This window comes from Pongo abelii, chromosome 2 (genome assembly GCF_028885655.2).
Source record: "Pongo abelii isolate AG06213 chromosome 2, NHGRI_mPonAbe1-v2.0_pri, whole genome shotgun sequence".
Lineage (NCBI taxonomy): Eukaryota > Metazoa > Chordata > Mammalia > Primates > Hominidae > Pongo > Pongo abelii.
The window spans coordinates 170074412-170090173 of NC_085928.1; the positions used below are offsets into that span (position 1 = coordinate 170074412).

The 15762-nt window shown below is 36.3% G+C and overlaps 1 protein-coding gene across 5 annotated transcripts in view; it reads right to left on the reverse strand.

The window, feature by feature from the left end:
* The window catches only part of IFT80 (intraflagellar transport 80), a 144665-nt gene that overhangs the window by 95480 nt on the left and 33423 nt on the right, over nucleotides 1-15762 (reverse strand). For all 5 annotated transcript variants that reach the window (XM_054552932.2, XM_024244228.3, XM_063722311.1 and 2 more), the window contains 3 exons: nucleotides 11993-12102; nucleotides 3646-3735; nucleotides 2169-2306 (listed from right to left, as the gene is read on the reverse strand). In XM_054552932.2, coding sequence (XP_054408907.1) covers nucleotides 2169-2306; nucleotides 3646-3735; nucleotides 11993-12102 — 338 coding nt within the window. The remainder of the gene's footprint in view (nucleotides 1-2168; nucleotides 2307-3645; nucleotides 3736-11992; nucleotides 12103-15762) is intronic.

The window sequence follows — 15762 nt, forward strand, 5'->3', positions numbered from 1 at the left end:
GTTTCTAGAACACTGTCTGATGAGTAGTATATATTTAATGTCTATTAAATAAAAGATAGATGTTAACATTCTAAATAAAACGACTAGATGCTTAATGAGGTAAACCTTTAATAAGTTTTTAAAATTTTAAAATATTTTAATCAAAATGACAAAATAAAATTATGTTTAAATTGGCTTATTAATAAATTGTTGAGTATCTACTGTGTTGCACAAATACAGAATTATTGAACTATCGGATTTTATAAACTAGGGAGTCAAAAATAATATACATGAAACTAAAATTGACAATGTAAGAATGTAATACATTGTGAAAATGAGACTACACATTCTATAGATTTAGAATCATTGATAGGGAAAATCAGAGGTAAAAGCTCCTTAAGTGATTAGATGGGATGATCTAACATCCTGATGTTGTAATTGAGAAAGGAAGGACCTAGCAGAAAAGAAATTAGAAAAATATACAAACAAACTTTAGAGTCAATAGAAGGCATGATCAAAGGAAGTCAAACATGAGACAGGCCTTTAAGAATGAGTGGAACTCGGGCCGGGCTGGGTGGTTCACGGCTGTAATCGCAGCACTTTGGGAGGCTGAGGTGGGCGGATCACTAGGTCAGGAGATCAAGACCATACTGGCTAACACAGTGAAACCCCGTCTCCACTAAAAACACACAAAAAAAACTAGCCGGGCGTGGTGACAAGTGCCTGTAGTCCCAGCTGCTAGGGAGGCTAAGGTAGGGGAATGGCGTGAACCTGGGAGGCGGAGCTTGCAGTGAGCTGAGACCGCGCCACTGCACTCCAGCCTGGGCGACAGAGCAAGGCTCCATCTCAAAAAAAAAAAAAAAAAAGAATGAGTGGGACTCACTATGGTCTAAGACAGAAATCAAGGTATTCCATGAAATGAGAAAATGAGTGGGGATGTTAGTAAGAGGCAGGAAAGGTTCAAAAGCCAGTGTTCAGTGTGAGTTGAACACATTTAGAGAGTTGTGGGGGAAAAGACTGAATGGATTGTATGGCACCAGGTTTCAAACAGCTTTTAAAGCCAGGCAGAGGACTTCATATTTTCTGTGATAGAAAACAAGTAACCAGAAATCTTAATAGATTAAAAGCTCTAAAAATTCTGTCTTATTCTGCATTAGAGGCAAATAAGCCACAGAACAATTTTATGATTTCCCCAGTTAGGAATAGTATAAAACAGCCGCACTCAAACTCTTTTTACCACATAATGCTGCTGATTTTGGGGTACTTCAATGAACAATTCATTCAAGTACAATGGGTAAATGTTGCTGAGCTTGGCTATTTCCCCAGGTTCTAAACAGAATTTGTATGAAGGAGGGCATATTCTCTTGTGAGGAAAAATTCTTGCATGTATTCAAATATGAATTCTTGATAAAGAAAAATATGTCCTTTGGTTATTTATTTATTTATTTAGAGACAGGGTCTAATTCTCATCCAGGCTGGAGTACAGTGGCATGATTATAGCTTGCTACAGCCTCCACCTCCTGGGCTCCAGTGAGCCTCCCACCTCAGTCTTCCCAGTAGCTGGGACCACAGGTATGCACCATCATGCCTGGCAAATATTTTATTTGTTTTTGTACAGACAGAGTTTCACTATGTTACCTGGGCTGGTCTCAAACTCCTGGGCTCAAGCAATCCTCCCTCCTTGGACTCCGGAAGTGCTGGGATTACAGGCATGAAACACCACATCCAGCCATGTCCTCTGGTCTTAAAGTGACTATTTTTCAAATGCACTATTAATTTCTTACCCAAAATATGCAATCGAGATTTTGTATGAAACATATTGACAGCAAAAAAAAAAGTTTATGAGCTTCAAGTCAGTGAAAGGTTAGAAAAAAAAAGTTTAAACCTGAATTTTCCATATTGAATGGGCATAAATTTTAATATTTTAACTACTTCATCCTTCACAATCATGATCAAAATAAGTATTTCCAGAAAGACAAATAGTAGAGATCGTGACCATTCTTCAAACTTAAACAGATTTTGGTCCCATATATCTGGAATTGATTGAACCAGCATATTAAGAAGACAAATCGGAAAGATTCAACCAAATGCATCCATTGAAAATGTTTTTTAAAGATTGAGAACCATGTGTGTTGTGCATTACCACATTTATGACAGCACATCTGTGATTGCTCACCACTATAACTTACCCCAGTTTTATCACACAAGCGTAAAGTATGAAACGATCCAACAGCAAATAATTCTCCATCTGGAGCCCAGGCAACTGAAGTAATAGGATGCTCATGAGGTTGTGAATTGTACAGTGGGCGGCCGTAACTATCCCATACCTACAAAAGCAATTTTTAAAAATCTTTTATAATATCAGGGAGAAGTTTGCCAAAACTAAAACAAAAATAAATAAATAAAATAAAAATGTTTTATAAGAGACACCACATAAAAACAAGTTTGTCTTCCAGTAAGGTAGTAAATAAAAATTTAGAAATCAGCACCTTATACATTAGCAATTAAATGTCTTTACTATCACACAAGGGGAAAACAAAGCTGTATTCCTTTAAGCCTAAATATCTCAAAAAGAAATTATTTTATAACATTGTCATAATTTTCAGATTTTACTAAATCTCTGAATATAAAATCTACCCATTTTAAGTCCTTTTAAATATAATAGTACATTTTGAAATGTTTAGTTCTTAGCTTTGTTTTGTTTTTTGAATTTTAGAGACAGGGTCTCACTCTGTGGCCCAGGCTGGAGTACAGTAGCATGATCATAGCTCACTGCAGTCTTATCTCCTGGGCTCAAGAGATCTTCCTGCTTTAGCCTTCCAAATAGCAAGGACTACAGGTACATGCTGCCATACTTGGCTAATTTTTTAATTTTTGTAGAGATGGGCTCTTGTTATATTGCCTAGGCTGTTCTCCAACTCCTGGTCTCAAGTAACCCTACTGCCTTGGCCTCTCAAAGCACTGGGGTTATAGGTATGAGCTACCATACCTAGCTTGCTTACCATTTTGCTTAAATTTTTTTCTCCTTGTAAGGGCTCTACCTACTTTCTCTAAAAGTATTTATTTCAATTTAATTGCCTCTAAATCTAGTTATTAATACATTAGACCTTATTCCTCTCTACAAATTATTTTGACCTGAAATTGATCGATATTTAGTAAACCAGCAGGGCTGATTTTTAAAAACATATTGAATTGACTTAAATTGAGTCATGGTAAAATTAGGGGCTATACTGATATTGTTACTTATTAAATATCAAACTCTATAGATCAATGAGATAGTCTTTCTTTTTTTGAGAGAGAAAGGGTCTCACTTTGTTGCTCACGCTGGAATGCAGTGGCACAATTATGGCTCACTGCAGCCTCGACCACCTGTGCTCAAGTGATCCACTCACCTCAGCCTCCCAAGTAGCTGGGACCACAGATGTGCTCCATCACAACTGGCTAATTGTTTTTGTAGAGGTAGGGTCTCACTGTGTTGTCCAGGCTAATGAGATAGTCTTTATGAAGTCCATGCTTTAAAATACCACTTAACATTATAAAATAATTTGCTAAATTACTGGAGTAAAAAGACATGGCTAAAGTAAAAAACTAAAAGAATATTCTTATATGCTAAGTACTTATAAATTTGATTATTTCAGCCAAGTGATAAATCTAAACATTACATACCTTATATTTACAGTCTTCACCAGCAGATAAAATAAGATCATTGACTGAGTTCCAATCTACTTTTAAAATAATGCCATCATGAGCTTTCCACTGTGAGAAAAAAGTAAGAATAAGATATTAATTATAACTTTAAAAGCACTTAAGTTTTTTTCTATAAGAAAATATATTTTGCCTCTTTCTAATGACTCCTTGTCTTCTTCTCAGGGATTCCTATCTTCCTTTTATAGCTAATGTACAATACCTCATTTGCTTGTTTCATTTGTAATTTACACTAATGTAAGCACCTAGCACCTAAGACATCCACTGTATAGCTTCAAACCTTATGAATTTCCTCAGTTGCCTGGACTCCAGATGGAAAATGACTTGCTGCTGAACTATTTCAAGCTGGACATTTGTACAGTAACACTGAATGAATATGTTATGTATTCCAAAAATGTCAACTGAATCCTGATCTTGCTTTCTCCTTCATATAGCAGATCCCATTACGGATATTGCTTTCATGCTTGTTTACTTATTTAATTAATTAATTAATTAATTAATTTATTTTTTGAGACAGGGTCTCACTGTCACGCAGGTTGGAGTTCAATGATGTGATCAGGGCAACTGCAGTCTCAACCTCCCACATTCAAGCAATCCTCTTGCCTCAGCCTCCCGAGTAGCTGGGACTACAGGCACATGCCACCACACCCAGCTAATTTTTTTTTTTTTCATTTTTGGTAGAGAACTCTTGCTATATTGCCTAGGCTAGTCTCAAACTCCTGGGCTCAAGTAATCCTCCTGCCTTGGCCTCCCAATGGGCTGGGATTACAGGCGTGAGCCACCATGTTCGGCACCCCCAACCATTTTTTTTTAAAACTTCTGCACAAACATCTTTAATACCCTCTTCATTTCATTCTGTTCGTCATATTCTTCTAAGTTTCATTCACTTTATCCTCATGTGTCTGGTTTACAACTGGACTATTCTGAGAAACTTCTGCTGTATTTACCATGTAACAAAAAGATGTTTTCCATAGATAAGTACATATTCTATGTATACAGTCATTCTTTGGTATCTGTGGGAGATTGCTTCCAGTACCTCCCATTGATACGAAAATTGTAAGTTCTGCCTTGGCCTCCCAAAGTGCTGGGATTACAGGCATGAGCCACCGTGCCCAGCCATGGATTCTTAAGAGTTTCATTTTAAAGGAACAAAATAAATATTGCATATTCAAGATTTATGAATAAAATATGATTTAAATTTTCCTTACACTGTAATTTAGGGTATCAACATATATTACAAATATTTGCATATTGTTATACATATAATAATTTTTATTTATTAATTTATTAGGCATTTTGTAAAATTTCTTTGAACAACAAGCTCCTTGAAGGCAGAAACTATGTTCTGTTTTATTTTGACTATCTCATACCTACCACAGTGCCTGGTATATAATAGGTATGCATTACATTTTTATTCGATGAATAAATAAAAATTTCCTCACTATAAAACCAAGTTCGAGGTGTTGAGAAGGCCTTAAAAGACATGAGGTATATACTTCTGAACTGCATTCCACAAGCAAGAATTAATTAAGCACACTTTTTTGTGGACAATCCTAATTTGAATATGTTTTTATGCTCAAGAAGAATTGCAGCTGCTTTAGTCTCCCAAAAGGAATAGATAATTTGCATGAAGTTACTAATTATACTTTAAGTCCTGTTTCTCTCTAGCTAATTTTGGCAATGGATACTTTGCTTCTCTCTACTACCTCCTGGCCCAAAGGTTCTACTGAACCACTAAGCCATATTTTACTTGACCAATTGTGATATAACCAGCTTCCTGAGTTTCACCTATACAAGCCTAATTACAGGTATCTAAACAAATTTACAGGGACACCATTCCAAGATGGCTGAATAGGAACAGCTCTGGTCTGCAGCTCCCAGCATGATCAACACAGAAGACGGGTGATTTCTGCATTTCCAACTGAGCTCTGAAGAGAGCAGTGGTTCTCCCAGCACGGCGTTTGAGCTCTGAGAATGGACAGACTGCCTCCTCAAGTGGGTCCTTGACCCCCGTGTAGCCTAACTGGGAGACACCTCCCAGTAGGGGCTGACTGACACCTTATACAGGCAGGTTCCCCTCTGGAACTAAGCTTCCAGAGGAAGGATCAGGCAGCAATATTTGCTGTTCTGCAATATTTGCTCTTCTGCAGCCTCTGCTGGTGATACCCAGGCAAACAGGGCCTGAAGTGGACCTCCAGCAAACTCCAACAGACCTGCAGTTGAGGGTCCTGACTGTTAGAAGGAAAACTAACAAACAGAAAGGAATAGCATCAACATCAACAAAAAGGACATCCACACCAAAACACCATCTATAGGTCACCAACATCAAAGACCAAAGGTAGATAAAACCACAAAGATGGGGAGAAACTAGAGCAGAAAAGCTGAAAATTCTAAAAACCAAACGCCCCTTCTCCTCCAAAGGATCGCAGCTCTTCGCCAGCAATGGAACAAAGCTGGACAGAGAATGACTTTGACGAGTTGACAGAAGTAGGCTTCAGAAGGTCAGTAATAACAAACTTCCCCGAGCTAAAGGAGCATGTTCTAAGCCATCACAAGGAAGCTAAAAACCTTGAAAAAAGATTAGATGAATGGCTAACTAGAATAAACAGCGTAGAGAAGACCTTAAATGACCTGATGGAACTGAAAACCATGGCACGAGAACTACTTGACGCATGCACAAGCTTCAATAGCTGATTCGATCAAGTGGAAGAAAGGGTATCAGTGATTGAAGATCAAATTAATGAAATAAAGTGAGAAGAGAAGTTTAGACAAAAAAGAGTAAAAAGAAATGAACAAAGCCTCCAAGAAACATGGGACTATGTGAAAAGACCAAATCTACATTTGATTGGTGTACCTGAAAGTGATGGGGAGAATGGAACCAAGTTGGAAAACACTCTGCAGGATATTATCCAAGAGAACTTCCCCAACCTAGCAAGGCAGGCCAACATTCAAATTCAGGAAATACAGAGAACACAACAAAGATACTCCTCAAGAAGAGCAACCCCAAGACACATAATTGTCAGATTCACCAAGGTAGAAATGAAGGAAAAAATGTTAAGGGCAGCCAGAAAGAAAGATCGGGCTACCCACAAAGGGAATCCCATCAGACTAACAGTGGATCTCTCAGCAGAAACTCTACAAGCCAGAAGGGAGAGTGGGGGCCAATATTCAACATTCTTAAAGGAAAGAATTTTCAACCCTGAATTTCATATCCGACAAAACTAAGCTTCATAAGTGAAGGAGAAATAAAATCCTTTATAGACAAGCAAATGCTGAGAGATTCTGTCACCACCAGGCCTGCCTTACAAGAGCTCCTGAAGGAAGCACTAAACATGGAAAGGAACAACCAGTACCAGCCACTGCAAAAACATGCCAAATTGTAAAGACCATTGATGCTAGGAAGAAACTACATCAACTAATGGGCAAAATAACCAGCCAACATCATGTCAGGATCAAATTCACACATAACAATATTAACCTTAAATGTAAATGGGCTAAATGTCTCAATTAAAAGACACAGACCGGCAAATTGGATGAAAAATCAAAATCCATCAGTGTGCTGTATTCAGGAGACCCATCTCACGTGCAGAGACACACATAGGCTCAAAATAAAGCGATGGAGGAAGATCTACCATGCAAATGGAAAGCAAAAAAAGCGGGGGTTGCAATCCTAGTCTCTGTTAAACAGACTTTAAACCAACAAAGATCAAAAGGGACAAAGAAGGCCATTACATAATGGTAAAGGGATCAATTCAACAAGAAGAGCTAACTATCCTAAATACATATGCACCCAATGCAGGAGCACCCAGATTCATAAAGCAAGTCCTTAGAGACCTACAAAGAAACTTGGACTCCCACACAATAATAATGGGAGACTTTAACATGCCAGTGTCAATATTAGACAGATCAACAAGACAGAAGGTTAACAAGAATATCCAGGACTTGAACTCAGCTCTGCACCAAGCAGACCCAATAGACATCTACAGAACTCTCCACCCCAAATCAACAGAATATACATTATTCTCAGCACCACACCATACCTATTCCAAAATTGACCGCATAGCAGGAAGTAAAGCACTCCTCAGCAAATGTAAAAGAACAGAAATCACAACAAACTGTCTCTCAGACCACAGTGCAATCAAATTAGAACTCAGGATTAAGAAACTCACTCAAAGCCACACAACTACATGAAAACTGAACAACCTGCTCCTGAATGACTACTGGGTACATAACGAAATGAAGGCAGAAATAAAGATGTTCTTTGAAACCAATGAGAACAAAGACACAATGTACCAGAATCTTTGGGACACATTTAAAGCAGTGTGTAGAGGGAAATTTATAGCACTAAATGCCCACAAGAGAAAGCAGGAAAGATCTAAAATTGACACCCTAACATCACAATTAAAAGAACTAGAGAAACATGAGCAAACACATTCAAAAGCTAACAGAAGGCAAGAAATAACTAAGATCAGAGCAGAACTGAAGGAGATAGAGACACAAAAAACTCTTCAAAAAAATCAATGAATCCAGGAGCTGGTTTTTTGAAAAGATCAACAAAATTGATAGACCACTAGCAAGACTAATAAAGAAGAAAAGAGAGAAGAATCAAATAGATACAATAAAAAACGATAAAGGGGATATCGCCACCGATTTCACAGAAATACAAACTACCATCAGAGAATACAATAAACACCTCTACACGCATAAACTAGAAAATCTAGAAGAAATCGATAAACTGCTGGACACATATGCCCTCCCAAGACTAAACCAGGAAGAAGTTGAATAGACCAATAACAGGCTCTGAAATTGAGGCAATAATCAATAACCTACCAAACAAAAAAAGTCCAGGAACAGACGGATTCACAGCCGAATTCTACCAGAGGTACAAAGAGGAGCTGGTACCATTCCTTCTGAAATTATTCCAATCAATAGAAAAAGAGGGAATCCTCCCTAACTCATTTTATGAGGCCAGCATCATGCTGATACCAAAGCCTGGCACAGACACAACAAAAAAAGAGAATTTTAGACCAATATCCCTGATGAACATAGATGTAAAAATCCTCAAAAAAAATACTGGCAAACTGAATCCAGCAGCACATCAAAAAGCTTATCCACTGCGATCAAGTTGGCTTCATCCCTGGGATGCAAGGGGTTCAACATACGCAAATAAAGAAACATAATCCATCACATAAACAGAATCAATGACAAAACCACATGATTATCTCAATAGATGCAGAAAAGGCCTTCAACAAAATTCAACAGCCCTTCATGCTAAAAACTCTCAGAAGGAAATAAAGGGTATTCAATTAGGAAAAGAGGAAGTCAAATTGTCCCTGTTTGCAGATGACACAATTGTATATTTAGAAAACCCCATCATCTCAGCCCAAAATCTCCTTAAGCTGATAACCAACTTCAGCAAAGTCTCAGGATACAAAATCAATATGCAAAAATCACAACCATTTCTATACACCAATGACAAACAGAGAGCCAAATAATGAGTGAACTCCCATTCACAATTGCTACACAGATACTAAAATACCTAGGAATCCAACTTACAACAGATGTGAGGGACTTCTTAAAGGAGAACTACAAACCACTGCTCAACAAAATAAAGGAGGACACAAACAAATGGAAGAACATTCCATGCTCATGGATAGGAAGAATCAATATCGTGAAAATGGCCATACTGCCCAAAGTAATTTACACATTCAATGCCATCCCGATCAAGCTACCAATGACTTTCTTCACAGAATTGGAAAAAACTACTTTAAAGTTCATATGGAACCAAAAAAGAGCCTGCATTGCCAAGACAATCCTAAGCAAAAAGAACAAAGCTGGAGGCATCACGCTACCTGACTTCAAACTATACTACAAGGCTACCAAAACAGCATGGTACTGGTACCAAAACAGAGATACAGACCAATGGAACAGAACAGAACCCTCAGAAATAACACCATACATTTACAACCATCTGATCTTTGACAAACCTGACAAAAACAAGCAATGGGGAAAGGATTCCCTATTTAATAAATGGTGCTGGGAAAACTGGCTAGCCATATATAGAAAGCTGAAACTGGTTCCCTTCCTTACACCTTATACAAAAATTAATTCAAGATGGGTTAAAGACTTAAATGTTAGACCTAAAACCATAAAAATCCTAGAAGAAAATCTAGGCAATATCATTCAGGACATAGGCATTGGCAAGGACTTCATGACTAATACACCAAAAGCAATGGCAACAAAAGCCAAAATAGACAAATGGGATCTAATTAAACTAAAAAGCTTCTGCACAGCAAAAGAAACTACCATCAGAGTGAACAGGCAACCTACAAAATGGGAGAAAATTTTTGCAATCTACCCATCTGACAAAGGGCTACTATCCAGAATCTACAAAGAACTTAAACAAATTTAGAAGAAAAAAACAAACAACCCCATCAAAAAGTGGGCAAAGGATATGAACAGACACTTCTCAAAAGAAGACATTTATGCAGCCAACAGATACATGAAAAAATGCTCATCATCAACACTGGTCATCAGAGAAATGCAAATCAAAACCACAATGAGATACCATCTCACACCAGTTAGAATGGTGATCATTAAAAAATCAGGAAACAACAGTGCTGGAGAGGATATGCAGAAACAGGAATCCTTTTACACTGTTGGTGGGAGTGTGAACTAGTTCAACCACTGTGGAAGACAGTGTGGCAATTCCTCAAGGATGTAGAACTAGAAATACCATTTGACCCAGCCATCCCATTACTGGGTATATACCCAAAGGATTATAAACCATGCTACTATAAAGACACATGCACACATATGTTTATTGTGGCACTATTTACAATGGCAAAGACTTGGAACCAATACAAATGTCCATCAGTGATGGACTGGATTAAGAAAATGTGGCACATATACACCGTGGAATACTATGCAGCCATAATAAAGGACGAGTTCATGTCCTTTGCAGGGACATGGATGAAGCTGGAAGTCATCATTCTCAGCAAACTATCACAAGGATGGAAAACCAAACACCGCATGTTGTCACTCATAGGTGGGAATTGAACAATAAGAACACTTGTACACAGGACGAGGAACATCACACACCAGGGCCTGTCGTAAGGTGGGGGGCTGGGGGAGGGATAGCATTAGGAGAAATACCTAATGTAAATGACGAGTTAATGGGTGCAACAAACCTACATGGCACATGTATACCTATGTAACAAGCCTGCACATTGTGCACATGTACCCTAGAACTTAAAGTATAATTTAAAAAAAAAAAAGAAAAAAAACCAAATTCACATAACTATAAACTAAAGGTATAAACTAAAAGATTCAACTTGCCTGTTTTTGCTTTATAAATTTCATAGCAGATTTTCAGCGTAGGTAATTGGCGTGGAAGGACTTTGACTAAGAGCCATCAAAACTAGTCCTCTTTCCCAGCTTCTTCCCTTTGCCCAAATTCTTTACCTTAGGTGCCTAAGGACAGAGGCTTGTATGTTCTATTCTTGCATGTCCCTATAGCTCCTAGCAGAGTGTCCTGCACACCGTAAAAATGTAAATGCATTTTGGCTGTGTAAAATACATATAGCATAATCTGTACAGATGTTATTAATATGGAACCTCAAAGTCATCTCTATGTCCTTATTCCCTAAAATCTACATCTACTCAACTGTTAAAACACTTCTATGCCTGCTGTAGTCTGTCAATGTCTACCAACAAATCTCTTACTCAAGACCTAGTCATCTTACAATGTTTTCCTGGTCTCCTTGGTTGACTAAAAGGTAGAGATGGCATAGCAACTTATAATAGCATAATAATACAGATAATAACAGGTACTCTATATTGAGTGCTTACTGTATGCCCAGAATTGTCCTTTGCACTTTGCAATTTTAACTCATTTAATCCTCACAGCAATCCTGTTAAGCTGATATTAGTGTCACTAACTAAGAGATGTTCTCATCTCTTAGTTGAGATGTTGAAGGCTGACATTCAACAATATTTTATAATTTGCCTAAGGTCATGTATAGGTAAGTGAGTGAAGATTTGAACCCAAGTAGCTAACTCCAAAGCCTGTGTTCTTATTAGCAAAACTATGCTGTATCATTATCAAAATGAGTTGGAATAAGGGGAAAACAAATCTTGTTGGAAATATAAAGATATTCCTTGTTCTGTAATAAAGGCTGATTAAACCATGTACTTAAAGACCAGACTGTAAAAAGACCACCCAGAAGAAAGAGACTCCTAAGCAAGTGCCCTCTAGTTTAGCAGTCAGGCAGACCCTGATAACAATTTACAAATGACTGAGAAGTACCTGTAAAACTTTAGCATTTGGTTGAAGAGGTTTAATGATTAGCTGCTTGCCTGCTGTATAAAGAACCTTTTCTGAATCAGGGCCCCACGCTACTGAATACACTGGTGTTCCTGTAAGATGAAAAAAGAAAAAAAAAGGCTGATAAACTTTAATTATTATGCCTTATAAAAAGAGAGATTGTTAAGAGGATCAAAAAAGCCATATGAGGTGTCATTTCATTTCTTCTCTTTTCAATGGGCCTTTCAAATTAGAGTATAGTCTGATGTTGAAATGCTGACTGGGTTAATATTGACCTTTGAAAATCTATTGTGAGCAACTGACATACTATATTTTTAACTAATTAGGATCTTGCTGAGAAAATATGGAGTTTTTAGAAATTCCATATAGAGTGCTATTGAAATACATAAGATAAAATAAATATACTTCATTTTTAATATATAAAGGAATAGCAGAAAAGTCATGATTTATCATTTCCCATCATCGACAGCCATCAGTATGTATTTATTTATTGGCAGCAAATGTTTTTACATTTATTTGCAACTAGTTCAACAAATGATGTTGGTTTAAAGTAGCAGTCTTGGGGCTTGGCTGCACATTGTAATCACCTAGCAAGCTTTTCAAAAATTTTTATTTTTAATTTTTGTGGGTACACATAGATATATATATTTATGGGGTACATGAGATATTTTGATACAGGCATACAATACATAATAATTACATCATGGAAAATGGGGTATCCATCCCCTCAAGCATTTTTCCTTTGCGTTATGAACAATCCAATTGTACTCTCACCCTGTTGTGTTATCAAATACTAGGCCTTATTCATTCATTCATTCTATTTTTGGTACCCATTAACCACCCCACCTCCCTCACAACCCCCTCACTACCTTTCCCAGCATCTTGTTACCATGCTTCTCTCTATCTCCATGGGTTCCATTGTTTTGATTTTTAGATCCCACAAATAAGTGAGAACACGCAATGTTTGTCTTTCTGTGCCTGGCTCATTTCACTCAACATAATGAATGAACTACAGTTCCATCCATGTTGTAGCAAATTATTGAATCTCATTCTTTTTTATGGCTGAATAGTACTCCACTGTATATAAGTACCACATTTTCTTTATCTAGTCATCTGTTGATGGACACTTAGGTTGCCTCCAAATCTTGGTATTGTGAACAGAGTTGCAACAAACACAAAAGTGTAGCTATCTCTTTAATATACTGATTTCCTTTCTTTTGGGTATATACCCAGCAATGGAGTTATAGCCATCAGTATTAAACTGACTCAACACATAAAGTAACTTAAATTTTACGTATTAAAATAAAAATGGTATACTCACCTTATAAATTAATTATCATACCTGATGCTACAACAGGCAACAGAACTTCCCCTCACATGCTGCTTAAGCAGCAGACTAATGGACAGAAATAACTTCATCCCAAAATAATCTAATAACCTCCCACTCACGAATTCACAAATGGCAAATTTTTTTATATCAGATTAGGGAAAGTTTTGTTATCTATTAGGTTTGGCCTTAGCCCAAAAGCTTGGCTAAAAAAAAAAGCTCCAATATCTTATATCTAGCATAAAGTTTACTTCCAGAGGAAAAGTACAAGTTTGATTTACCTACCTACCACTCTATAAACTACATTACACTTGATAGTGTTTTCAATTGCCAATAGGAATTTAGAGACAGTATTTTTAAAATCAATTACATTTAAGTATAGTATTTCTTACCTTAATTACTTTCTAGATTACCTAATGTCTTCTGGAAGACTATACTTTATGTAAGCCTAGTTTTAAAAAATGACTATCATATTTATTGAAAGCATTGGTTATACGGCAGTAAATAATCTGTTTTCCACTTGCCCAGCCCAGCTGCCTAGTCATTAGGCAGGTGAATCAAGGTTATGTAGTTAATCTATGAAATAGTAACCCAATTATATTTACAAAACCATCTTTTAAAAATTGTCTAGGACTCCTAAATCAGGCTATTGTAGTAATTGACTTTCTGTGAATAAATGAATCAATGAATCAATGAATGAATCATTAAGGAATTTACATTCTTAGTAGAATGAAATCTGAATTTCAGGGTTTGTGGGCAATCAACAAAATTTAATTGTTTATTCAAATGAAAAGCCCAACTGATGATATAATCAATAAATCAATGTCTTACTGAATAAATTTCAGTAAGACAAATGCTTTTGTTTAAGAAGTACTCTACTTTTTTTGTGCCATTTTCTCCCTAATAAAAACATAATTCGATTGTGAGCAAGTCCCAATGGTTTATAGAGGTTAGAAAGTCTAGTCTAGACCCAGTCCAAAAAAAAAAACCCCTGAAACATGTCTTCCACAGTTCAGGTGTTATAAAATGTCTAAATATCCTGTTTAGTCAATGACATCTAGGATTGTTCTGTATCAAAGGAACCCACGGAAATTCTTCCTGATGAGATGGCCAACCTCAGAAGGTACTCCTCCTTTTTCTGTACTTGATGAGTATATTTTCTCGGAATATTCTCTGGGAGTAGCCAGGAGTTGACCTGTGCTTCAAAAATAAATCTCCAAATGAATGAAGTTTAACCTTAATATACTCCCCAAAAATAGAAGCCAAAATTTCAGATATTTCAAATGTAGTTCTTGGTGAGGACTGGAAAGGAGTGACAGGGACTTACTAGCTAAGGTTGTAGAATTATATAAGCTATCTTTATTTCCATTATTATAGTTATAATTTTTGTACAAAAAAGTAAATTAATATGTTTTAATTTATAGCCTATCAAATCTTCATAAATACGCTCAGTAAAATTATACTTTCCTGGCGTGTATACCAAACTGTGACAAACATCTACCCTCAAGGAAATAATTCAGTAAATACAACTCCCATTGAGTTATACAGGATGTGACTTTAAGGCTTTAGTTGTGGTAAAAGGCACGGTTGGGGTACAGAATGAGGAACTAAGGACTCTTTAGTCCTCTTAACTTTAACATTTAATTTGTGGTCCCATTAAGTCAGCTATGACACCATTTCCTTGTTTATGAACCTTTCTTCATAGTATTTATCTTCCCTTTTGGGACAAAGAGATAATTCATTTCCTGCTTATAAAACAAATTTGTAAACAATAATGTTAAAGAAACAGGTATAACTTATATAATAAAAGAAAATAAGCTTATAAAGAAAAAGTTAAGTAATTCCTTTGTTATAACATGTGGTTTTTAAGCACATTCCTTCAATCAAAACACAAGCAATGGAAACAAATAAATTATTTATTTATGATAAATAAGCATGGTCAATAGATAGGACTCATTAGTTACTCTCCTTAACCACTAAAAATTCAAAATGGATATCACATTAAAAACCTTGATCTTTATTATAATCATTCCTTACACTTAAAATATTAAGCATTAAACTACTGTATATGTGAACATTTTCTTTTCTAAAAGGAAATAAACTACATTGCTATACAACTTTCAATTTGGGTGGTTCTAATAAAGATCATTATTAAAAGTGGAAGAATCAGCTTCACAAAATAATTTGTATTATTATGAAATCCATCCACTAGCATTTAAAAAATTTATAATATTTCAAATTTTTAAAATATACTTATTAAAGCATGGATTATTCCCAGTGCTATGTTTCGCTTTGCAAAGTCAGCATGGAAATAACAAACTTAGCCTTTGGATTGAATTACTTTAAAACAAAGAGTTTAGCAAATTATGTAACAAAATGTTATTTATTTCATCATTAACAAAAATGGACAAAAACAAAAAATAGC